At 44.4% G+C, this 25,180-nt stretch overlaps 1 protein-coding gene across 13 annotated transcripts in view; it reads left to right on the top strand.

The window, feature by feature from the left end:
- The window catches only part of WNK1 (WNK lysine deficient protein kinase 1), a 170,987-nt gene that overhangs the window by 117,403 nt on the left and 28,404 nt on the right, over positions 1 to 25,180 (top strand). For 12 of the 13 annotated variants that reach the window (XM_073320462.2, XM_073320403.2, XM_073320411.2 and 9 more), the window contains 8 exons: positions 302 to 418; positions 8,246 to 8,419; positions 9,022 to 9,079; positions 9,239 to 9,379; positions 11,392 to 12,866; positions 15,653 to 15,736; positions 22,444 to 22,530; positions 23,682 to 23,751. In XM_073320462.2, the coding sequence (XP_073176563.1) occupies positions 302 to 418; positions 8,246 to 8,419; positions 9,022 to 9,079; positions 9,239 to 9,379; positions 11,392 to 12,866; positions 15,653 to 15,736; positions 22,444 to 22,530; positions 23,682 to 23,751 (2,206 nt within the window). The remainder of the gene's footprint in view (positions 1 to 301; positions 419 to 8,245; positions 8,420 to 9,021; positions 9,080 to 9,238; positions 9,380 to 11,391; positions 12,867 to 15,652; positions 15,737 to 22,443; positions 22,531 to 23,681; positions 23,752 to 25,180) is intronic. The other variant, XM_073320396.2, reaches the window with a different exon arrangement.

Here is a 25,180-nt window from a genome sequence, read left to right as displayed (position 1 = left end):
AGTTCTAGAGGAAGATGGTCTATGTTGAGCAAGAGGGCTTGAAGGGTGATGCAGTTGGGAATCCCTTAGAGGATCATTTGCCCTTCAGTGCATCTGATCTTTGTTTGAGAATGGAAAGTGAATGGCTCATGGAGGAGTACAGTACAGTTGGCCCTGTTGGAGATCTCTTGTTGCTTTTGTGCACCTGGCCTTCCCGGGCTTTAGGAACAAGAGATGTCTGCACACTTGTGCTCAGTAGTTGTTTGTGATGTTCCATTGTGTTCCGCAGTTCAGGCTGGAAAGCATATTTCTTTTCTTTCAGGTTTCGAACAAGGGTGATCGTGTGGTTGAATGCCAACTAGAGACACACAATCGGAAAATGGTTACTTTCAAATTTGACTTGGACGGTGACAACCCGGAGGAAATAGCATCAATTATGGTGAGCTACATCTCCAGTGCAGATGGAGAATTGACCGTGATCTTGTTAACTGTATTAGTTGTACAAATCACCTTAGATTAGAGTTCATCTAACCTGCCTTCTGGAATTACTACTATTCTTATGGCTTCCCTGTGCACTACAGTCTGTCTCCTCTTCCAGTCATGTTACTAATATTAGAAGCAAAATCTTTCCGTAATTACTGAGTGGTAAAGAACAGTGTCCAAAGCCAACATGTTTGGTCCAGTATTTGCACAACTAGTTCATCTGAGGATTTGGGTCAGCTTCTATCTTCAAACTTCAGTGTCTTCAAGTAAAACAGTTTTAACTTTCTACTCTAGGATTTTAAAAATCTCTTACTGCTTCTTGTGAGCTGAACTAATAAACACTAAACTCCATTTCTGGAAATACAATATAAAACAAACTCTTCCAAGTGCAGTTCCGTTCGTGTCACTGGGGAACTTAATTTTCTTCTTCAAGTAATGTCCCTATGGGAGCTCCAGTGTAGGTGTATCTGAGCCCCTGTGCCTCTATTCGAAGATTTTAGGTTGTAGTGTCCATTCTGCCCGCATATGTGCTTTTCTTCCCTCATGATCTGCACAGAAGCTATCTTGTGCGGGCAAACTGCCCACAGTTCCTTCTTGACTGCCTTTGGCCTCAAATGGAGCAAGCAGGTGTCTGATCATTCTCTGCATCATTAGCATAAGTAGTAGTTTTAGTCCTGTTGTTTCCCTTAATGGTTAGTTTTCCGGGATTTAAAAAAAAAAAGGGGGAAAACCCCTTCTATGTCATGTTTCCTGCCCTTTCTGGGGAACCCTCTGCCCGCACCCTCCCAGAGGGCATTTAGTAGTTTAGGCTTTCTAACCTCTCCTTTTAATTAAAAAAACAAAAAAACTCTTCTGCTCTCTTTGCTTTTGAAGGGTGATATCACTGTGTAAAGTGTCTGGGAGAATCGTATATCCACAAAAGTGCACCCTCTGCCAGCAGCTCAAGGCGAGGTCTCAAAAAAAGCCAAACCAGGATCTGAAGTTAAAACTCCTCCTGATGGAGAGAGCACTTCAGCCACCAGCTGACTCCAGTGCTAGATGTTACCCAGGACACATGTTGTCTCCGGAGCCTTCGACTTCCATTGGGGTAGAATTGTGGAAAAAATCAGCAGATTCCCTCCTTAAGGGCTCGAGAAAAAGGGCTCCAAGCCCCCAGACAGTCTTTGGCCAGCCAGAGGGGTTCCCCGGTGCGCTCAGCCACCTCTATACCAGTGGCTCCGAAGTGCGGTACCCAGAAGTATCAGGGTGTCTTCCCTATGAGCTTAGCTGCACTGCCTAAAGACACCGGAGCTGGGGTGGGCAAACTTTTTGGCCTGAGGGCCACATCTGGATATAGAAATTGTATGGCGGGCCATGAGTGCCCACAAAATTGGGGGTTGGGGTGTGGGAGGGGGTCAGGGCTCTGGCTGAGGGTGCAGGCTCTGAGGTGGGGCCAGAAATGAGTTCAGGGTGTGGGAGAGGGCTCTAAGCTGGGGCAGGGGGTTGGGTTGTGGGGGGAAGGCTGTGGGGTGGGGATTAGGAGTTTGGGGTGCATGAGGGTGCTCTAGGCTGGGACCAAGGGATTCGGAGGGCAGGAGGGGGATCAGGGCTGGGGTAGGGGGTTGGGGTGCTGGAGGATGCTCTGGGCTGGGACTGAGGGGTTTGGAGGGTGGGAGAGGGCTCTGGGCTGGGGCAGGGTGTTGGAGTGTTGGGGGAGGGCTCTGGCTGGGGTTGCAGGTTCTGGGGTGGGATTGGGGATGAGAGGTTTGGGGTGTAGGAGGCTGCGCTACCCCATCCCCAGGTGTTGCCCCTGCAGCTCCCATTGGCTGCAGTTCCTGGCCAATGGGAGCTGCAGGGACCTCGCTTGGGGTGGGAGGCAGCGAGTGGAGCCCCCTGGCTGCCCCTACACATAGGAGCTGGAGGGGTGACTTGCTGCTGCTTCCGGGAGCCACATGGAGTGGCCCCCTACTCTGCTCCCCAGCTGGAGCAGCAGAGTAGGGCTATACCACTGCTTCCCCGAGCTACGTGGAGCAGCCCCCAACTCTGCTCCCCGGCTGGAGCTCTGGAGCTTGGCAAACCCCAGACCTTGCTCCCCAGCAGGAGCTTGAGGGCTGGATTAAAACGACTGGCGTGCTGGATCTGGCCCATGGGCCCTAGTTTGCCCACCCCTGCACCAGAGGCTCAGACTCCTAGGTAGTGGTACTGTCTCCTAAGGAGAAGGACAAAGTACATACTGCTTCCAAGTGAGTGGTACCAAGTAAAGCATCGGTACTGATTGTGGCAAAGCTACTGTCCCTGGAGCGTTCTACACACAAGCAACCATCGGTACCTGCAAGTTACCACCGACACTCATCCATGGTACCAAGTGAGTCAGTGTAACCGCAAGAATTCCTGTACCCTAGAGATCTGGAGGTCACGGAATAAGCACAATCCCCATTAATTGGAACTGGAGCCTCATGCATGGAATCACTGGGGCCATTTACTGCCAGTGCTCCAGTCAGCACCACCCTTACCCTGTGATGAGTATGACGGTGACCAGGAGCATGTTATTTCCATGACCTCTCACTGTGGCATGCTGTCACAGTACTGGGGACCTCCTCAACTCCACCCTCATGCTGACCTGCAGTCTTGGTGTGGACCTCCTTGTGCACTTTCACTACCCCTCACCCTGCCATATTGGGATCCAGGGGTGTTGTACAGATCCCACAGTTTGTTGACGTCCATGTCTCTCAGAGAGTTGGTGAGACTGTCTCCTGTAGCTTCACTATCTCTGGTCCCTGAACTGGAGGAAGAAGAAACTTTTGAAGGACAGGAGGAAAGGCTTGAAACGGAGGCTACCTCTCCAGCCAACTTCTCTTCATCTTCACCAGATAAGGCTTTAATGCCTTCTCCCATCACTAGCTGATGATTTTAAGATCTTACTAAGAGGGTGGTGGATGAGCTGCAAATTCCCCTTCAGGAGGTAGCAGATACACATCACGAGCTGGTAGATATTCTGCATACTTCCTCCTTCTCCAGAATCACCCTCCTGAGGTGAGGCGCTTCTGGATCCTGCCAAAGTCATCTGGCAGACACCAGTCTCCATTGCATCAACCTGCAAGAGAGCCGACAAGAAATATTACATCTCTCACAAAGAGGCAGACTTTCTGTTTCTTCATAGAATATCAGGGTTGGAAGGGACCTCAGGAGGTCATCTAGTCTAACCCTCTGCTCAAAGCAGGACCATTCCCCAACTAAATCATCCCAGCCAGGGCTTTGTCAAGCCTGACCTTGAAAACCTCTAAGGAAGGAGATTCCACCACCTCCCTAGGTAACCCATTCCAGTGTTTCACCACCCCTTCTAGTGAAAAAGTTTTTCCTAACATACAACCTAAACCTCCCGCACTGCAATTTGTGACCATTACTCCTTGTTCTGTCATCTGCTCCCACTGAGAACAGTCTAGATCCATCCTCTTTGGAACCCCCTTTCAGGTAGTTGAAAGCAGCTATCAAATCCCCCCTCATTCTTCTCTTCTGCAGATTAAACAATCCTAGTTCCCTCAGCCTCTCCTCATAAGTCATGTGTTCCAGCCCCCTAATCATTTTTGTTGCCCTCCGCTGGACATTTTCCAATTTTTCCACATTCTTCTTTTAGTGTGGGGTCCAAAACTGGACACAGTACTCCAGATGAGGCCTCACCAATGTCGAATAGAGGGGAACGATCACGTCCCTCGATCTGCTGGCAATGCCCCTACTTATATATCCCAAAATGCCATTGGCCTTCTTGGCAACAACGGTACACTGTTGACTCATATCCAGCTTCTTGTCCACTGTAACCCCTAGATCCTTCTCTGCAGAACTGCCTAGCCATTCGGTCCCTAGTCTGTAGCGGTGCATGGGATTCTTCCATCCTAAGTGCAGGACCCTGCACTTGTTCTTGTTGAACTTCATCAGATTTCTTTTGGGCCAATCCTCTAATTTGTCTAGGTCCCTCTGTGTCCTGTCTCTACCCTCCAGCGGATCTACCACTCATCCCAGGTTTTAGTGTCATCTACAAACATCCTCAATCCAATATCCTCAACATCCTACATCCTCAACCCAATTCAATTGTAGTAGATGTGGTTAATGCACCTGGCAAGCAGCAACATGCCAAGTCGACCCCATATGATGGAGATTGGAAAAGGCTAGATCTCTTTGGAAGGAAGACATATTAGTCTGAGACATTGCAGCTCAGGGTAACAAATTGGTGATGGCCAAATATGATTTAATTATGGAAAAGTCAGTGTGTTCATTGAACATTTATCAGAGGCACAAAAAGAGCACCTTCAGGTCATTGTCATAGAGGGTCAGTTAGTGGCCAGGACTACGCTACAGACGGTGTTGGATGCAGCAGATACAGCAGCCTGGTAGGTCTCCATGGCAGTGATGATGAGGCAGGTGTCATGGTTACACCTTTCTGGGTTGCCCAAAGAGGTACAGACTATGGTTGAGGATCTCCCATTCAAAGGGCCCAAGCTCTTCATGGATATGACTGGCACCTCTCTCCATGCCTTGAAGGTTTCCCTAGGAATCTATACAGCGGGACAAAAGAGGAGCTATGGCTCTCAATCACAGTACAGGTCACGATCTTCTCAGTATCCACCCTCACAGTGCTATTACGAGCTGCAGTGCAAGAGGCCCAGGGTACCTCCCTCTTCACAGAAGCACTCAGACTTCAGAATTGGTGCATCCGACAGAGCATGCTTATCTCAGTCGTCTACCTACCTGGGATGCAGAATGTGACAACCAACAATCTAAGTCGGAACTTCTCTCACGACCACAATTGGAAACTGAACTCAGAGATGCTTCATGTCTAAGGCTACAATTCAGTCACGGGTATTTTTAGTAAGTCTCATGGACAGGTCATGGGCAAGACCCACACAATCATGGGCCTGTGATCTGTCCATGACTTTTACTAAAACTAGCCATGACTAAATCTTAAGGGGGTCACTGCTGTTGGGTGGAGGTGGGGGGGCAGTTGCATCTGGAGAGGCTGCTGCGGGGGGGCAGTTGCATCTGGAGAGGCTGCTGCGGGGGGGCAGTTGCATCTGGAGAGGCTGCTGCGGGGGGGCGGGGGCAGCCCGGGGAAGCAGCTGCCAGCTGCCGACCAGACTGGCACCTCCGGCAGCGGCTCCGCTGGCCACCCAGGTGCTGCCCAGGGAAGCAGCTACTCTGGTTGCCAGCAGGGGGACCATTGCTTGGGCAGTCCCTGGAGCTGACTGCACGGGGTTGCCTGAGCAGTCTGTGGGGCTGCTCCAGCAGCAGCTGGGGGTGGCTGTCCCTGGGGCCACATGGTCAGCTGGTCTCAGAGCCAGCTACTTGGGTGGTTCTGGACTCAGCCACACTAACCTCCGCAGAAGTCACAGCGATAGTGGAAAGTTACAGAATCCGTGACTTCCGCGACCTCTGTGAAAACCACAGAGCCCTATTCATGACACTTTTACCCCTTGGGGGAACCCTGACTATAGATCTCTTCACTGCGTATTGGAACAAGATATGTCCTCATTATTGCTCCAGAGCAGGCCTGGGGAAACAGTTTCTCAGATTTGCGCTCATCCTCCCATGTGACAGGAACCTTTTATAGACCTTCCCCCATTTCCTCTACTGTCCAAGGTACGATGAGACAAAGCAAGACTTATTCTGATGGCCCCCTCCTGGCCAAGGCAAGTTTGGTTCCCTTATGTGGCATAGATGGCACTATGTTCTCCAGTTCCTCTTCAACCCATTCCTCACTTGCTCTCTCTAAACAACAGACAGCTCATTCACTCCAACTTGTAGATCCTCCGCTTCCAGGTGTGGCTCCTTCTTGGTTCCAGGATCTAGAGGTAGAATGCTCTGATGAAGTAAAAGACGTGTTATTACACAGCTGAAAATTGACCACTCGGCATACTTACCAGCAAAAATGGAAGTGATTCCAAATTTGTGGTGGTCTAAGCACATAGACCAAACATCTTCCTCCCACCCTCTCATCAAAACTCTGTTCCTTTAAGGTACATCTTATGACTATAACGGCCTTTCACTGTCAAGGCTTACCCACTGATGTGTAGATTACTTAAGGGTGTTGGAAATCTCTTCCCACACATGAGACACCCACTCCAACCTGGGATCTTAATTTAGTTCTCTGAGCCTTGACTAGGCCTCCTTTTGAGCTCATGGTGACTTGCTCTTTCATGCCTGTCTGTGAGCAAATAGCCTCCCAGCTACTCAATGCTCAGTTGGACAGGTGTGTAGTAGTAATTTTAAGGAAATATTGTTTTTTACTAACCTGCACAAAACACACACTAACCCTCCCGCCACTTAAAGAAATACATATACATGGATAATTGAATACATTTACAGAAACTTTTCATTGTTGCAAATGTTTTGTATAACCCTTGTTACTCATTCATAGGTTTTTCTTGAGGTGGTAACAATATACATCAAAAATCTTTGAATGAGAGAGACACAATATTGTAAAAGGAAGATTCTTTCAAAGGTGTCATGAAATGTACACCTATAAGCTATTAAATTACACTATCCACATTATATACATTCAGCATACACCGATTACCTCAGTTATTGTTTCCAAGGAAGTCTGAATTAATTCTTGTTGGTTTTGTCATGTAGAAAGTAAACTGATTGGTCAGGGTTATATATGCTGGATCCCATTTCATTTCGCAGCATCAAGGATAGAAGACTATTAAAGATTTTATCTCAAATCATTCTGTGGGAAATTGTCTTGGCATATCTTGAAAAACTAGTGCATACGGCTCATGAAATAGAACAGCATGGCATTGCCATCCCAGTAGTAATATCCATTCTCAGTCAGAGTGAAAAACAGATGACTGCTAAAAAGACACTTATCAGTCTTTGAACAGAAGAGTTTGTAGTGACTGGTTTTGCACAATTGAAATGTACAGCTGGTTTATGTGGCTAGTCACAGAATTAAGCTTGTGAAGTTATTTTCTCTCTTCTCTGGGAGATACGGGTTCAACTTAAACGTAGTTTGCTAGTGCAGAGCAACTTGGTTCATCACGATTGTTTGGCTCTGGTTACGAAAGACTCTGAACAGGCAGAGAAGAGAATTTAGAAGTTCATTTCCAGCACTTTGTGAGGAGATTGTGCACAGTACTTTCAAGTTTCAATGACCATAGTCCCTCATTCCTTTTACTGCAGCTAAACATTTGAGTTGTTTTGAGCACTTACACAATATTAAATCAGTAGACGTAATAGGAATTAGTTTGACTGCCTGACTTCAATTATGCAATGATTTTGTAGCTGTGTTGGTCCCAGGATATTAGTCAAGGTGGGTGAGGTAATATCATCTTTTATTGAACCACCTTCTGTTAGTGAGAGACAAGCTTTAAGTCTATACAGACCTATTCTAAAGGTCTGGGAAACTGTGTGTAACAGCTAAATACAAGCTCGAACAGATAGTTCGACAGAAGTGGTAAACTTCAATTAAACAATTTATGCCAAGGAGAAATCCTGTGATGAAGTGACAGTAGCTTACCTAGATGAGTGAGACTTTTAGTGCTACTGTAATACAAATAGAGGACCAAATAAGAGTCCTGTTACACTTGAGGCTATAAAAATACAGACTATCCCTTTCCCTAAAGAGGTCACAGTCTAAATTAAAGCAAGATGCAACAAGTTGGTGTGACAAAAATAAGGGTAACACTGAAAGGAAGGCATAGTTGCATAGACAGAATCCATGTACAATATAGGTTTGAAGGGGTTTAAAAATATAAATAGACAAGGGACTTTAATGATGACAGTAATCCTTGTTGTTTTGTTTCATTTACAGGTGCAGAATGAATTTATTCTAGCAACTGAGAGAGATTCATTTGTAGAGCAGGTACGAGAGATCATTGAGAAAGCAGATGAAATGCTCAGTGAAGATGTCAGTGTGGAGCCAGAAGGCGATCAGGGCTTGGAGAGTATGCAGACGAAAGATGACTGCTTCTTTCCAGGGTCCCAGGTAAGTGGGGACCTGGTTGCTTCAGCCAGACTGTTTATAACCTCTGTTTTGAGTGCAGTGGAAGTGGTGGCATAAGTAGAGCTGGCCAGAAACTGGAATTCCCGGAAATTTCAGAATTTCAAAAAATTGCTCCAAAATGGAACAAAAATGAAATGGTTTAGAAAAAAAATAAGACCCCTTGTTTTGACATTTTTGTAGTGATTCCTCTGCTTCTCCAGTTGTCCAGCATCCTGGCAGCCCACCAGGCAGGGGAAAGGGGTTGCGAGGGCTTCCTGGACTGCCTTGGGGTTGAGACAACTACAACCTATGGGAGTCCTGGTTCCAGGGCAGTCTGCCCGGCAGGAAAGCAGATAGGTTTCCAGACTTTCCTGTCTTGGTAATTTAGATGTAATACTGACATGTTCCCATGGAACAGAGTTTTGAGGGGTGCGGGAGGGGTGAAGTGAGGTAGAACTAGATTAGATTGATAAAGTACTCAAATTCACAGTATTGCTTACAGTAGCAGTACACTGAATACCATAGTTATGCCACTGAACTTGTTTACGCTTTTTTGGAAGACTGAGGTGCTTGAATGTAAATTATACTATTTTATCTTTTTGCAGAAATTGGAGGGAGAGTTCAAACAGCCAGATCCTGTATCTTTCATACCGCAGAGAACGGGTAAGCTTTATAGTACTTATCCAACAGTTTCCTACTACGGACTTTGGTCCAGCTGAGGAGCGCAACCTTTGTATGCTTGAGTGCATGATCTGGTAGGATATGCTGTGATGAGTGAGATGCAGCACATGGCTAAATACCTATCTTCTCTTTATTGTTTAGGTGTTCCTCCCAGCTCTTTCACCCAGGTTGTCCATTCTGCTGGAAGAAGATTTATTGTCAGTCCTGTCCCAGAGAGTCGGTTAAGAGAACAGCAGTTTTTCACCTCTTCTATTCCTGCAGGAAAGGAACTTCTAGATATTGGTAAGTTACCTAAAGCTCTCTGGAGTTTTGACTGTTAATATTTATTTGATACCAGCTACAAGTTGTTTAACCTGAGTGACCAGTTCTTGTCGTAGTTGTGTAAGTCCCAGGATATTAGAGAGACAAGATAAGTGAGGTAATATCTTTTATTGGACTAAATTCCATTGATGTGAGAGAAGCTTTTGAGCTTACACAGAGCTTTTCTTCAGGTCTGGGAAATGCACACAGTGCCTCTCAGTTAAATACAAGGTGGAACAGATTGTTTAGCATAAGTAGTTATCACACATTTCAAGGGACAGTTCAAGGTGAAGTGGCCCATTAGCATGCCTCCAATCATAGGGGGAAAAGGAAGCTCCCTTCTCCTCCACCCTCTTCTTGTGCAGAAAAGGGTTACTAGGATGATCTGAGCAATGGAAAACCTATCTTATGAGAGGAGACTCCAAGAGCTTGGTTTGTTTAGCTTAACCAAAAGAAGGCTGAGGGGAGATATGATTGTTCTCTATAAATACATCAGAGGGATAAATACCAGGGAGGGAGCGGATTTATTTAAGTTATGCGCCAATGTGGACACAAGAACTAATTGATCTAAACTTGCCATCAACAAGTTTGGGCTTGAAATTAGGTGAAGGTCTCTAACCATCAGAGGAGTGAAGTTTTGGAACAGCTTTCCAGGGGCAGCAGTGCGGGCAAAAAACCTAGCTGGCTTCAAGACTGAGCCTGAAAAATTTATGGAGGGGATGGTATGATGATACTGCCTACAAAGGCATGTAGCCAATCTGTGACTGCTAATAGCAAATGTGACACTAGATGAGGAGGGCTCTGAGTTACCTGGGAAAGAATTCTCTATAGTATCTGGCTGGTGGGTCTTGCCTACGTGCTCAGGATCTATCTGATTGCTATATATAGGATCAGGAAGGAATTTTCCCCCAGGTCAGATTGACAGAGACCCTGGGGGTTTTTCACCTTCCCCAGCAGCATGTGGCATGGGTCACTTGCAAGTTTAAACTAGTGTAAATGGTAGATTCTCTGTAACTTGAAGTTCTTAAATCGTGATTTAAGGATTTCAGTAACTCAGCCAGAGGTTAGGGGTCTATCACAGGAGTTGTTGGGTGAGGTTCTGTGGCCTGCAATGTGCAGGAGGTCAGACTAGTTGATCATGATGGTCCCTTCTGACCTTAGTCTGAGTCTGTGAATGGTCCCTTGAAATCAGACATGCCAAACCCATGGAAAAAACACAGAAATTGGGCTTGTTTTTGGCTTAATTGGCTTGTGAGTTGCTTGTTTCTTTTTTAATCAGTTCCTGGAAGCAGGGGCAACGGCAGGAGAGATTCAGGGGACCCACCACAGTCCCAGACTGCACGCCGGGGATCTAGTCACATAGTGTTAAGATTCTTAGGGATTGGCTTGTTTTGGAATGGGATTAATTTGATTTTTGGTTTATTGTGAAAGTCGGGGTGCTTATTTACCATGTGAAAGTTGGCAGCTATTCTTGAAATGTATGTTAACTACTTAAGCTAACAATCTGTTCCACCTTGTATTCAGCTGTGACCCTGAGTACTTTTCCCAGACCTGAAGAAGAGCTCTGTGTAAACTCGAAAGCTTGTGTCTCTCAACAACAGAAGTTGGTCCAATAAAAGATATTACCTCACCCACCTTGACCAGTTCCTAACATTAGAAAAAAACCCACTGAAAATAAGGAACTGATGGCTGGTTAGAGCCAAAAATGCTTTTGGGCAGCATTATGCAAGATTTTCTTCCTCTAGATCTGTCTGTTAACTGATACTACCCATTGCTGTTCCAGTGCTAGGCTCCTATAGGGTTCACAGCACATCTTAAATTGTGATTTGCAGTATATCCCCTGGCTCTGTACTCCTAGGTCTCTTTTGAATAGCCGACGTAAAGCGTGCTATAATGCACTATACTGGAATGGTGTTAATCTAGCAATGGTAGGTAAACCATGGTAAACTTCTCTAGGTGGCCTGACTGGATATATATATATTTTTTTCCCCCAGTTACTTCCTCTCCATCACATGGTCCTGGGATGAACCTCTCTCATTCTGCATCATCACTCAGCCTGCAGCAAGCTTTCTCCGAGATCAGGCATGCTCAAATGACAGAAGGACCCAGTACAGCTCCTCCAGTTTTTAACCAAACTATGCCACCATTTCCACCTGTACTTTCTAACATCGTTGGAAGTCTACCATCTACATCAGTGGCTCCTCTCCCAGCATCTCCTCCCTCCACCACTGGTATTTCTCTTCCAGTAGCTCAATCTGTTGTTCCCCTGCCTACAGAAAAGGTGCCAGCTGGAGTTACACCAAGCACAGGTGTTTCAGGCTCCAGCTCTCCCACAACATCACAGTCTGGGCACCAATTAATTGGTGGAGTGACTTCCAGTGTGAGTGCACCTGCTTCTTTTTCATTAACTGTTACATCACAGTCTGCTCAACCACTGACTGAAGAAGCTGTCCCTAATATCAGCACACCTGCTTCTTTAACGTTGCCACCAACACAACAGATTCCTGTCATGGCTGGCCCCAGTGTTAGTGCACCAAGTGCTGTACCCCCACCTGTGACCTCTCCTTCTGCTCAACAGATTTCAAGTAGTATGGAGTCTGTGGCAGCTCCGCAAACATCTGTAGCCCCAACTATGGCTCATAATGTGACTTCACAAATGCCTCAGCTCAGCAGTAGTAGCTCCACCCCCAGTCTGGCAGAAACAGTTGTAAGTGTGCTACACTTGAAGCCTGAGGATGGGCAGTCAGTAGATAAAGCGCAGCTGTGCAGTGCAGCTGGCTTGTCCCTTCCTATCTCTGTACCATTGTCCTCTGCAGTGGCATCAAGTATATCTGGTTCAGTCCCTCAGCCTGCTGTGGTGCATCCTTTACTCATTCCGTCAGCAGTTGCGTCAACCCCTGTCCTATCCCAGGCAGCAGCTGCAATCTCTACCCCCATAGTACCCCAGGTTCCTTTATCTGGCACCCTACCACTGACGCAGCCAGTTGCTAACTTGCCTGCAGTACAGCAGACCTTGATACACAGTCAACCTCAACCTGCTCCGCTACCCAATCAACCTCATACTCACTGTCTGGAGGCTGATGTTGACACTCAGCCCAAAGCTCCTGGCATCGATGACATAAAGACCTTGGAAGAAAAGCTACGATCTCTATTCAGTGAACATGGCAATGTTGGAGCAACGCATCCACCTGTATCTCTGGAGACATCACTGGTAATGGAGACTACAGTCATGCCTGGCGTACCAACCACTGCTGTTGCACCAACTAAACCTATGACAGCCACGACCAGCTCTTGTATACCACCAGTTAGTTTGCCCCTTGGACCAGCTGGCTTACCAGTGATGACACCAGTTGCCACACCTGGTCAAGTGGGCATTCCTGTCACCTATGTTCCAGCATCAGTCAGCATTGCAACAACAGCAGTGAAACCAGGGACTCCTCCCTCAAAGCCACCTCTTAGCAGGGTACCGGTAAGGAATCCAACACTCTTGTGAATGGTGTTAAGTATACGAGAGAATAACCTTTTGGAAAGGACTCTTGTTCTGAAGCAAGGCTGAAACAGAATGTTTATCCAAACTGATTTGTACAGTGTATTAGTATATTATCTGTTTTTAGTGCAGGTACAGTATTGGCATGATTTTTTCCTCTCAAGCCAAGTACAGGCAGCCTGACTCAAGTTCCTCTTGACTTGATTAGCTCCTATAACAATCTTAGCTTAAGGTTTCCAGCCCTCCTTATTTCCATCTGAATGTCTCAAGCGCTCCTAAGGTCTGCAGGTTTCCATGACCCCAGTGGATCCCACAGCCCTGTTAGCTTCTGTCATCTGCTTCAACTTCCTTTCCTCCTCCCCCAGGTTACATATTCCTGCTCCCTGTCTCAGATTTGATAAAATGTACAGGTGCTGCTGAGGCCAGGAATCCATACTGGGCCCATGGTTTCTGCTGACTTGCCAAGGTCCATAGTAGATCTCTTGGTCTTCAACAAGGCTTCAGGAAGGTGAATCAGAGACTAGCTGTATGTCTACACTTCCAGCCAGAGGTATAATTTCCAACTCAAGGAGTCATACATGTGCTATCTCTGATCAAGCGGGCACACTGAAATAATGTAGCCGTGGAGGGGAGGCGGGAGAGTAGGTTGAAGTTGGGGCTAGCCACCCCAAGTATGTGCCCATTCACCCCACCATCACTACCTCTTGCGCTGCTGTGCCTACACTCTGTTTTTATTGCACTAACTTGATCAGAACTAGCACAAGTATGTCTCCTTGAGCTGGAACTCTCACCCCCAGCTCAAAGTATAGGTGTGCTCTGGGGACGAAAAGTAAAGGTATAGAGGTAGAAGATTGTAGTGGGGCTGATGTGCAAAGGCTCAGGAGACTGATCATGTAGAGCTCTTAACCACCATAAACTTCCCGCTTCTTTCTGGCTTCCAATAATCTTCAGAGGTTTGGAATTTCACTTGGTGTCCTGTTCCCTGTCTCCTGTGTAGGGCACAAATATATTTAAAACTTAGGTCTTAAAACACCCCAAAGCAAAAATTTCAGTATGCTGGACTGAAAGTACTTTTTTTTTTTTAAGGTTTCTAGCAATTGTATTACAGAATCACTCAAGCACCAATTGGGCCCAGGGTCTCCTTGTGCTTTTCTGTTGAAACACAAAGTAAGAGAATCGCCTGCCTTGATGTAATGATAAACAGCTTTACAAGAAAGTTGTAGAGGTAGTTGTTTGGTGTGTGAAGAACACTTAAAGCATAGGAATTTCAGATTAAACTAAAAAGGGAGCCAAGCATCTTACCAAAAAAAAAAAAAAAAGAGAGAGGCAAAAAGGCAACAAAAAAGAAGGATGGATACAATTTCAAATGGTTAAATTTAAATCCAAACAACTGAGTTCCTTGGATTTTTTTAATGTTGGTTTTGGAAAATTACATCTTTGTAAAGTTCTTTATTCTTAAATTAGTGATATGTACTTTAAAGCTTAACTTTAGCTTTATGAAGTTTGGCTGGGAGTAATTCATACAGTTAAGTAATATGAAAATGGAGTTCGGGGAGAGCACCCATTGCCTTCAAATGGTTAATGTAGCTTAAACAGTTGGTGCTGTAAAACACTACATGCATGCATATTCCAGTGGCTTAAGTGTATCAGTTTCAAGAGTAAATGCACCTTGAATTTTCTTGTGAATTTGTATCAACTAGATTCTGCCCCAGTTAGTTCCCACTTGTTTAAAGACCGAAGAAGGGTTTATTCAACAAGGAACTGTCTATCATGGTTTGCTACCATAAAAGGCTACCAGCCAAATATCATTAGGTTATTATGCCACTTACTGTGTGCGTTTCCTGAAATCAAGGAGACACATCCGCACTAGCTCTGATCAATCTAGTGTACTAGAAATAATAGAATGCAGGCAAAGTGATGCAAGAGGTGGGGGAGATCTGGACATAATTGAGGGGAGGAAAGCTGAAAAAAGTCCATACAGAGCCTCTTAGTTGTTAGGTCCTCCCACATTTGTAACTATTTGAAATAACTAACTGGAATGTGCTGTCTGACTTTTGCTGTGAGACTTGTGTGCCTCGTTCTGCGCTTTCCAGTTGCTCTAACACTTTCTACATAACCTGGCTGGATTTTTTTTCCCCCTTACCAAGATGCATGTTCTGGTCATCTGCTTGGGCAGTCAGCAGCTTCAGGTAGCTGTTCATGATGGGTACAAAAATTGACACCGGGAGGTTAAAAATAATATATTTCTTAGTAGATGGAGACCTCCTCAGATAGTAAAAGCATTTCAGGTTCTTTATTAATTGCTTAGAGCAATTTACTACAATCACATGAATATTGCCACTCTTAAGCAGCAGTGGAATCTCAATATAGAGCTGTCAGGGAAATTGGGTGGGGGCCACATCCTCTTCTGGATTGCCCTGCTCAGTTGTCACTAAGCTTTCAGCTGGAAAATTATGATTGTAGCAGCAGTTCTCATGGATTTGCTATAAAGATGTCAAGATTCCTGGGTTTTTTTACAAATAAAAACAAAACCACTTGCCTCAGTCATAAACAGATTGTTTCCCTGTGGACACTCAAAATAAAAATGCAAGTGGATATCCTAGCTGCAATGAATTCCTTCTTGACAGTGTTCCTTGCTTCCATAGGAAGTCTCCACAGGGAAATTCTTAAAGATTTCTACTAAGTGATATGACTTACTGTAACTTGCTGACTGCTCCTACTGTTGTTCTTTGTTTGATGGACTTGCATTTCCTGTTCATTATCCATAGGTGCTACCGGTAGGTTTTGAACTTCCAGCTGGCACTCCATCCAGCGAACAGCTGCCACCCTTTCCAGGACCTTCACTAACTCAGGTGCTACATGACTTGGCAGATTCTGTCTGCTACTTCTCCTTTCTCTTTCAAAGAGCATGTTACAATTAAACTCTCCATTGCATGGTCTTGGCTTCTTCACTTTCTCTTTTGACTGAGTAACCCCTTCTGTGTAGCAGTGACCAGAGTCACTCGTACACTGGAAAGGCAGCAAACTTACCCTTTGGATTACTGGACCTTAATGTTTGAACTCTGGGTGCAATGACTCAAGCTTATGCTTTTACTTCTGTTTTGAGCTTGAGGGAGAGCTTCATAAAAGCCCTTGTTTTACAGACAAGTATGTTCAGTGTTGCACAGTAGCTGTGTTTCAAAGTTGGTTATGTGCCAAATATGTCTTCATAACAGAGGATTTGCAAGGCAACAATAATCACTGGGTCTTTGAGTGCTAGTTACACCACCTGCAGAGCTCAAGGGGTGAGACTGAAGGTGGTGTATTCCATAAGATGTAGCTATTTCAAATGTTCATTTCATAAACTAAGTACAGAAACTTCTTTCATCAAATCCCAGTGTTGGCAGAAAACACAGTGGGAGTGGCCAGCCCTGAGGAGGACAGCGAGATAAAGCAAAACTAGTAAATTAATTTTCCCAGTGATTCCTCTTTCCTAATAAAATGCGTTTGATGAATTAGTTGTGTGTAAATGAAGAGTCATGAAACTTAACTTCAGAAGTATTACACCCACCTGTCCTATGATTAGAATAAAAAGAGTATCTGGTAGCAAAGTTCTAGCTCTGCAGAGAGCAACAAATATTGCAATACCCAACTAGCTGTTGAAAACCCAAGACTGCTGGCTATGAGAAATCAATGGGTTTTTAATAGTCTCCTTTTTCTAGTCTATCAGAGTTAGTGCAGTTCTATAAATCTTCTAATGCTGATTAAAGATTATAGTTCAAGCAAACTGTTGGGATATGCATTTGGCCACCTTCTGGTGTACAGATAGCTGAAAACTTCCAGGGAGACTGGTGGATGTTTTCCCTTTTCTGTGAACTTTTGAGGTTGTTACTTATTGCCTTAAAGACCAAGACACACCTTTCTGACTGACAGCTGCCACTTCCTTCTGTAAAATAGAAGGAAATTCATAGACGGGGTTACAGAACTCAAGAGAATATAGGGGAAAAAAGCAGTCAAGACCTGCAATGAAATAGAAAGATTTCTAGATATCTTAAATTGCTGTGCAATGAGGTAGTATGGAGAAAATTTAAGCACATCATTAAAGAAGAAACATACAATATATGATGAAAGAAAAGCTAAAAATAAAAGCAGTGAAGATGGAGACTTATAAACAGTCTGTATCCTGTTCTTAGTGTGTTTTAGAAACCGCATGTTTAGTGTCAAAAGGTTACTTACAGAATAAACACAAACTGGACTTTTTGTCCAGTGTACTTGCCTGTAAAGGTAATCCCCAGTTCTCAGATTTAGATTTATAAAGAAGAAGGTATTATGTGTTAAAGCAGGCATCTGGTAATACCTGCTTTAAAGCTGCAAAACAATTTCAGTTATAAACTTAATGTTCTGTACACACAACTTTCTTAAGTACTCACTTTTTTAACTTAAATTTTCAATTTGTGGTTTGTGCCAAAGGTGGCCTATTTTTGGAATATTTAAGCCAAATCCCTTCAGCCAAATTAGAGTTATGCCATGAAACAATACTGCATTTTTAAAGACATTGTTTAAAAAAAAAATTAGAAGTACATTAAAAGTTATAGCCAAAATGTCTTGTGGGCTATTGCCAGTGGCTGGATGAGCAGGGAATAAAAATTAAATGAAAATTTACCTCTGCATATTCTCAGAGATACCAACTAAGACTTTTATTGGACCCTGATGGAAGCTTTGCCCATTGGCATTACAGTGTGTTCTCCCTTCTCCGCCTGACATGCTCAAGGGCTGTAGGTCTCAGGCTTCTTCTGAGGAAAGTAACACAAAATGGGCCCTTCTAACTCATCTTGTTCCCTTTCAAGCCATGTATTAGAGAGGAGCATGTACCCAACAAAGGGAATTTACTTTTCTGTGTGTCATGCTAGTTAAATAAATGTGATATAAATGCCAGTTCCTAACTGAAACCATTTAAATGTGCATATCAAGCATAAAGTCATAATCGTAAATAAGAAAAAAGTGTATACTACATAGTGCAAACTTAATATTAAATCCCTTGACACTGTGGTGTCATCTTAGCTGTTGCACTGTTTCTGAAAGCTGGGTTGACATACTGGAGGTTATATTTGTTCTTGCAAGATACCATGTGGGCAGGTTTTATGCTTCCAAATGCATGAAAAGGAGAATTACCCAAGTTCTAAAATTGTTTGTTTTCAAAGAGTAGTAGTAGTATGGTGGGGTATGAGCTGCTCCCTTACTAGTGGTCATACATTGCCCAGGGCTTTAACCATTGTCTTTGTAACCTTCCAGTCAGTTCCTTCTCGAATTGTGGTAAGCAAAAGAGCTCCCTTCATGAGCTGTGGTTATTCAGACACTGTTCTGGCTCTTCAGCTCATCCAATGACACATTGTTTTGGAATTCTCTTAGTGTCCCTTCCTGACTCCCATTAAAGTCTACATTCCTTCCTTTTATTGTGATGTTGACATTTTATTTTCAGGAGTCAAGGCCTTTTGGCCCCCTCTAACCAGGGAGCACTGATAGGTCGCCAGAGACACCAGAAGATCCATGACCTATTCTAGTCTTTGTTTAGGCATTTACATACTTTGTTGTGTACATGGGCTTGCAGCACTTCGATGTCATGCATACAATTTTTTTTGAAGACTTTTTGGTATTGGCTCCTTTTGTTTCCCCAAAGGACTATGGTTAAAGGTAGTCATGACTTATTGCCCAGGCTGGGAGTGCACATATTCCTTTCATCTAACAGGATGATCAAAGAAGGATGATCTAGAAGTTGTCAAAAGATCAATCTGTATAATCATCATCATCTGTATCATCACTGGGATCACTAGGGCTCATGATAAACTATCCAAAGTCACAGCTTGTCCCTAACAAACAAATGGAGCATATAGGAGTCCGGCTAAATACAGTTCAACTCAAAGCCTTCTTGCCCCATGTCAGGAAGAATCCAGGACACCACCAGTTCATCAGAAAGGATAAGCAATAACCAGCACCTGACAACTTGGACCATGGTAACAGTGCATTCATAATAGCCTGATAGAGAGAACTTGAGTGGATACCAAAATACTAATGGAAGCAAGCAATATAGGGGACATGTACTGCATTTTGCAGAAGAATGACTTCTCTGGGTTGGTGGTAGGCGGGGGATGGTACCTTCATTTAGGAAAGCATGTGTAAGTAGTAGTGAGTATGGATGCAGATTGAGGAATCCATGCAGGACTCCATATCCAGGGAATTTTGTTTTTTCATGAACAAGTGCTCTTCAGTGCTTCAGAAGAAGAGGAGCTCTGTGTGGTTAGAAAGCTTGTCTCTTTCACTAACAGAGGTTGGTCCAGTAAAAGATATTACTGCACGCACCATTTCTCTCTCTTTGTGATATGGCAGATATCCACAAACTACTGGTAATTCAGGGACTTTCCGATCAAATCTTCTTCCAGTGTGAGACAAAAGAAGGTGGATGTCTCTTCTGGACTGAGCAAGAAGTTGCTGGTATTCTGATGGCCCCATAAGATACTTAGCAAGCAATGCATTCTCCATCCAATTTTCTATGTAGGCTTTTATACCATGCTCATTACCCTAGTATCTGAGCACTTTCCAGTAGTGCATTAAGCTATGTGACTACACATCTATCATGTTCGATGTTTGATTTTTCTCTCATCTTGTCCCTAGAGGGAGAAATGCATGCAGTGGAGTGTCTAGTTCTGGTAGACACATCCCTACTTTCCAGGAAGGTCTCAAACTATTTTCACACTGTAGTCTGTACCTTTGCCACCTCTCTGATCAGAGACAGCATTATTTCATGGTCAACAGCGTTGAACCCTGCAATGCGGTCCAAAAGAGAATGGACATCGGTCTTCCCTCCACTGACAGGAGAAGATCATCAGTGCCACTAAATTAGTTTCAGTTCTGCCTCATGGGCTGAATCCTGATAGTGCCAGGCATAGAATATTAGTTTGTTAGATGAACTTGTAATTTTTTTTGTTAGCTTCTTTATGAGCTTTCTCAGGAATGGGAGGGTGGATAATGCTATTGCTCAAAAGATTAGTGTCTATTACTGATGCATTGCATTTCTCATTGCTTATGATCTGGCTGGTTTATTTAGTCCAAGACAGGGCAGTCTCTGATGTCTGCCTCAGGAATGTTTCTCACTCAGATATGTGGTCCTCCATTCATATGTTTACAAAAATCTATTGCTTGGATCCTAGTCTCTGTGGGGAGAGATTCTTGATTGTCTTGCATAACCTGTTTCTGAACTAGAGTCCGAACTTTCTTGCCTTTTCATAGAATATCAGGGTTGGAAGGGACCCCTGAAGGTCATCTAGTCCAACCCCCTGCTCGAAGCAGGACCAATTCCCAGTTAAATCATCCCAGCCAGGGCTTTGTCAAGCCTGACCTTAAAAACCTCTGAGGAAGGAGATTCTACAACCTCCCTAGGTAACGCATTCCAGTGTTTCACCACCCTCTTAGTGAAAAAGTTTTTCCTAATATCCAATCTAAACCTCCCCCACTGCAACTTGAGACCATTACTCCTCGTTCTGTCATCTGCTACCATTGAGAACAGTCTAGAGCCATCCTCTTTGGAACCCCCTTTCAGGTAGTTGAAAGCAGCTATCAAATCCCCCCTCATTCTTCTCTTCTGCAGGCTAAACAATCCCAGCTCCTTCAGCCTCTCCTCAGAAGTCATGTGTTCTAGACCCCTAATCATTTTTGTTGCCCTCCGCTGGACTCTTTCCAATTTTTCCACATCCTTCTTGTAGTGTGGGGTCCAAAACTGGACACAGTACTCCAGATGAGGCCTCACCAATGTCGAATAGAGGGGAACGATCATGTTCCTCGATCTGCTCGCTATGCCCCTACTTATACATCCCAAAATGCCATTGGCCTTCTTGGCAACAAGGGCACACTGCTGACTCATATCCAGCTTCTCGTCCACTGTCACCCCTAGGTCCTTTTCCGCAGAACTGCTGCCTAGCCATTCGGTCCCTAGTCTGTAGCGGTGCATTGGATTCTTCCATCCTAAGTGCAGGACCCTGCACTTACCCTTATTGAACCTCATCAGATTTCTTTTGGCCCAATCCTCCAATTTGTCTAGGTCCTTCTGTATCCTATCCCTCCCCTCCAGCGTATCTACCACTCCTCCCAGTTTAGTATCATCCGCAAATTTGCTGAGAGTGCAATCCACACCATCCTCCAGATCATTTATGAAGATATTGAACAAAACCGGCCCCAGGACCGACCCTTGGGGCACTCCACTTGATACCGGCTGCCAACTAGACATGGAGCCATTGATCACTACCGGTTGAGCCCGACAATCTAGCCAGCTTTCTACCCACCTTATAGTGCATTCATCCAGCCCATACTTCCTTAACTTGCTGACAAGAATACTGTGGGAGACCATGTCAAAAGCTTTGCTAAAGTCAAGAAACAATACATCCACTGCTTTCCCTTCATCCACAGAACCAGTAATCTCATCATAAAAGGCAATTAGATTAGTCAGGCATGACCTTCCCTTGGTGAATCCATGCTGGCTGTTCCTGATCACTTTCCTCTCATGCAAGTGCTTCAGGATTGATTCTTTGAGGACCTGCTCCATGATTTTTCCAGGGACTGAGGTGAGGCTGACTGGCCTGTAGTTCCCAGGATCCTCCTTCTTCCCTTTTTTAAAGATTGGCACTACATTAGCCTTTTTCCAGTCATCCGGGACTTCCCCCGTTCGCCACGAGTTTTCAAAGATAATGGCCAATGGCTCTGCAATCACAGCCGCCAATTCCTTCAGCACTCTCGGATGCAACTCGTCCGGCCCCATGGACTTGTGCACGTCCAGCTTTTCTAAATAGTCCCTAACCACCTCTATCTCCACAGAGGGCTGGCCATCTCTTCCCCATTTTGTGATGCCCAGCGCAGCAGTCTGGGAGCTGACCTTGTTCGTGAATTTTGAATTCTTTTGAATTCTTTTATTTTGGATGTCCTCTTTAGAAGTCTCTTTTTAAGACACCACCTCAGGCTGTTGAAATGTTAAACCTGCTACTTCTGGAGGTACCTCACCATTTTTTTTTGAAGCAGCACCCTGTCCATGTACATAGTTGGCTTTGGTATAGCTCTTGTCTCCATTTGCAGTGTAACTGTTGCCCTTTTATTTAGGGATAACCCTTGAGCTACTTTTACTCCTGCCCACATGGTATCTTCAGAAGAAGACCAATTAACCTGGTTTGGTGACGTGTGTATTGAGGAACGTTTGGGATGGCCCATGCCGTGAACCACTGCCCTTGGAAACAAAAAACATGAGAGCTCGGGGGCTCTTAAACATTCAGTCCGTTCTCAAGAATGAGAATCCAAACACACTATCTTCAGAAAAACAGAGCTACCACTTAACTTTTCCTTTCTATTTTTTGGTTTAAATGTGTAGCTTAATTTATTACCTGTATATGATGAAGGAAGCAGAAGTAATGGAGATATTGAAACTCTATTTTTTGCTATACAATTTTGCAACCTTAATATTAAGTAGCTTTCGATGTTAAATTTTGCCATGTGCATAGCTGGTGCCAAGGGACAGCTGCTTATTTTTTTCTTGTTGATTCAGTCCCAGCAGCCTCTAGAAGATCTGGATGCTCAGTTGAGAAGAACCCTCAGTCCAGAGACTGTCCCAGTGACATCTGCTCCTGCCTGTGTAAGTTTGTGGTGTTGGCGTTTAAAGCCTCTGGTTAAGAGTGCTTCCTTAAGTTTATGCTCTTGGATCGTTGCCCTCAGAAGCAGTGTGTCAAACTCTCTCTGGTCTTTGAAAATAAAAATGCTTTGATGCCTCAAAAGCTGGTGAGTGCTGTGCAGGGAAACATACTTGTATGACTTAAAAACTAGTAACTCTCTTGTAGGCTTTTTAATAGATTTTCTGGCCTGTTGCTAGAGGTATCCTGCTAAAACAAACATTCATTAAGAAACAGATTTTCTGAGGTTGGAACAATATAGGAGATCAGAATAAAGAATGACCTGTGACTGTCTTCTGAGTCTACAAGAAAGTATTCTGATGTACTTGGGGCAAAAGGTGCAGCTTGTGCTGGATTTTGTATTCCCTCATGGCTGGCTACCAAGTGATATGGTCCTTAAGGAGCTGTGCAGTAAGGGGTGGTTGCAAATTTTAAGATCTAATATGAAATTAAAACTTGTTAAGGATCTTAATCAGTGCTGTTTAGCAAATGGGAGTGGTGAACCTTGGCATGCACCCTAGTCATTTGGAAAGAGGTACTATATTCTGATGAATGTAGGCTCCTGTTAAATAAAAACTTGTCTACATGGGGAGGGGGGAACTGGAATACCTAGTGTGAAGTAGGTATTCTGCACTAACTCCCTGTGTGGACATACTTATTCCACACCAAGGGGTTGTCTACATGGGTACAGCCAGGAAAATTAATCTGAATGTAAAGGTATGAATTTAAAGCAAATTAGTTAAATCGCATTAAACCTCTGTGTGGACTGTCTCATTCAGAATGCAAGTGGCCTTAATTTAAATAGCTTTTGCCCTTTAAACTTGGACCCTTAGCTATTTCATACAGACTTCCCCATGTAGACAGTGCTAAAACTCCCTCAAGTTATCTAAAGGAGGAGGAGCTCTGCTGAGCCATTGAAGATAAAATTTGAAAACACAAACATATATCCTTATAGTTGGTAATGCAAGATTCACTGAGATTACTTGTTACTTTTGCCTAGGGTCATTCCTTTATCCTTAAGTAAGATGGAAAAATATTTAATATTGCAGGATGCTTTAGGTAGGCTTTGTGGTGAGGATCAATATAACAGCTAAAGGATTTTCTTTGGTTTTTATAGCCTGTGCCAGCAGTGGCTTCTACAATGGTTACTGGAGTGGTGTCTGCACCGACACAGCCCCTGAGAGAAGGTATTTATATTGACACTTGCCACCTCAGTCTTCTGAGGAATGTGAATCGACTTGCTGAACAAGAGGATTTGATGTTAAATGGCTGTCCTAAAACTGCAGGCTTTAGTAGAGGAACTGGAAAGTCACTGGCTTCTGATGAACTAGACTAAAACTATCTTACTGCAGGTCGAGAGGTACAAAGGATATGCTAACTTATTTAATTTTTAAAACTCTCCAAAAATAAGCTAAATCAAGATTTACAAGGACTCTCCGCTAAACTTACTGCTAAGGAACAATATCCAGATTTGTGGAGTGAATGCCTCCTCTCCCCTATATTACACCTCTACCCTGATATAATGTGGTCCTCGAGAGCCAAAAAATCTTACCGTGTTGTAGGTGAAACCGCGTTATATCAAACTTGCTTTTGGCCTCAAGCATTTCCATTATTAATAGTCACTTCCTGCCCCTGACTGACCACCTCAGAACCCCCGACCCATCCAATCCCCCCACTCTCTGTCCCCTGACTGCCCCAACCCCTATCCACACCCCTGCCCCCTGACAGGCCTCCCGGGATTCCCACGCCCTATCCAATGCCCCCATCCCCTGACCGCCCCACCCCGAGAACCTCCGAACCATCCAACCCACCGCCGCTCCCTGTCCCCTGACTGTCCCCCGAGACCCTCTGCCCCTTATCCAACACCCTGGCCCGGCACCCTTAACATGCCGCTCAGAGCAATGTGTCGGAGCCTGACACGCTGATCTGCCGGAGCGTGCAGTCCTGCCCCCCAGAGTGCTGCTTTACCACGTTATATCCAAATTCATGTTATATCAGGTCACCTTATATCAGGGTAGAGGTGTATATAGTCAGCAAGAGTGAGAAGACGATATTGCTAGTTTTGATCCTTCTGTGCCTTATCAACAGATCTTTAGGTATTTCCCTTCTTTACACTGTGCAAAGAAGTGGAAATCTTCATATGAGCAGTGTGCGGGAAAAAGATTTGCTTTCTGGTTTCATTTAGAGAAGTTGAGAAGCAGACCGTGGACTTTCCAATCCTAAATGTATATCCAGCTGCTAAACAATTAGTGATTGTACAGTTCTGTAAAGGTTCCAGAATGTTTCAGGTATAAAGCGCACACATTTCTGCCAAAAAAAAAAAAAAGGAAAAAAGATGCCGTAGCTAGCCAGCTCACACGCTGGCTTACACTAGCTTGATAATGTATTCACTTGTAGACCAAGAGGTTTTGTGGGGGCCTGGGAACATATATTTCTAACATGTTCTCCTGCCCAGTTTAGTTAAGCAAACTTTTCTTACCTTTTTATGAGAGAAGAGTGCTGCTGTACTGTTTAGAGTATTTCAAAACCAGTTAGGAGAGCCAACCATATTCTGAAAGATTTCCCTTCTGCAGCCAGTGTTTTATGGCAGACCTTCAAGATTTATTACAGTAGGAA

Source organism: Lepidochelys kempii, chromosome 1, assembly GCF_965140285.1.
Source record: "Lepidochelys kempii isolate rLepKem1 chromosome 1, rLepKem1.hap1, whole genome shotgun sequence".
NCBI lineage: Eukaryota > Metazoa > Chordata > Testudines > Cheloniidae > Lepidochelys > Lepidochelys kempii.
The sequence above is the reverse complement of the archived record's forward strand: the minus strand, read 5'-3'. Positions and strand labels throughout refer to the sequence as shown.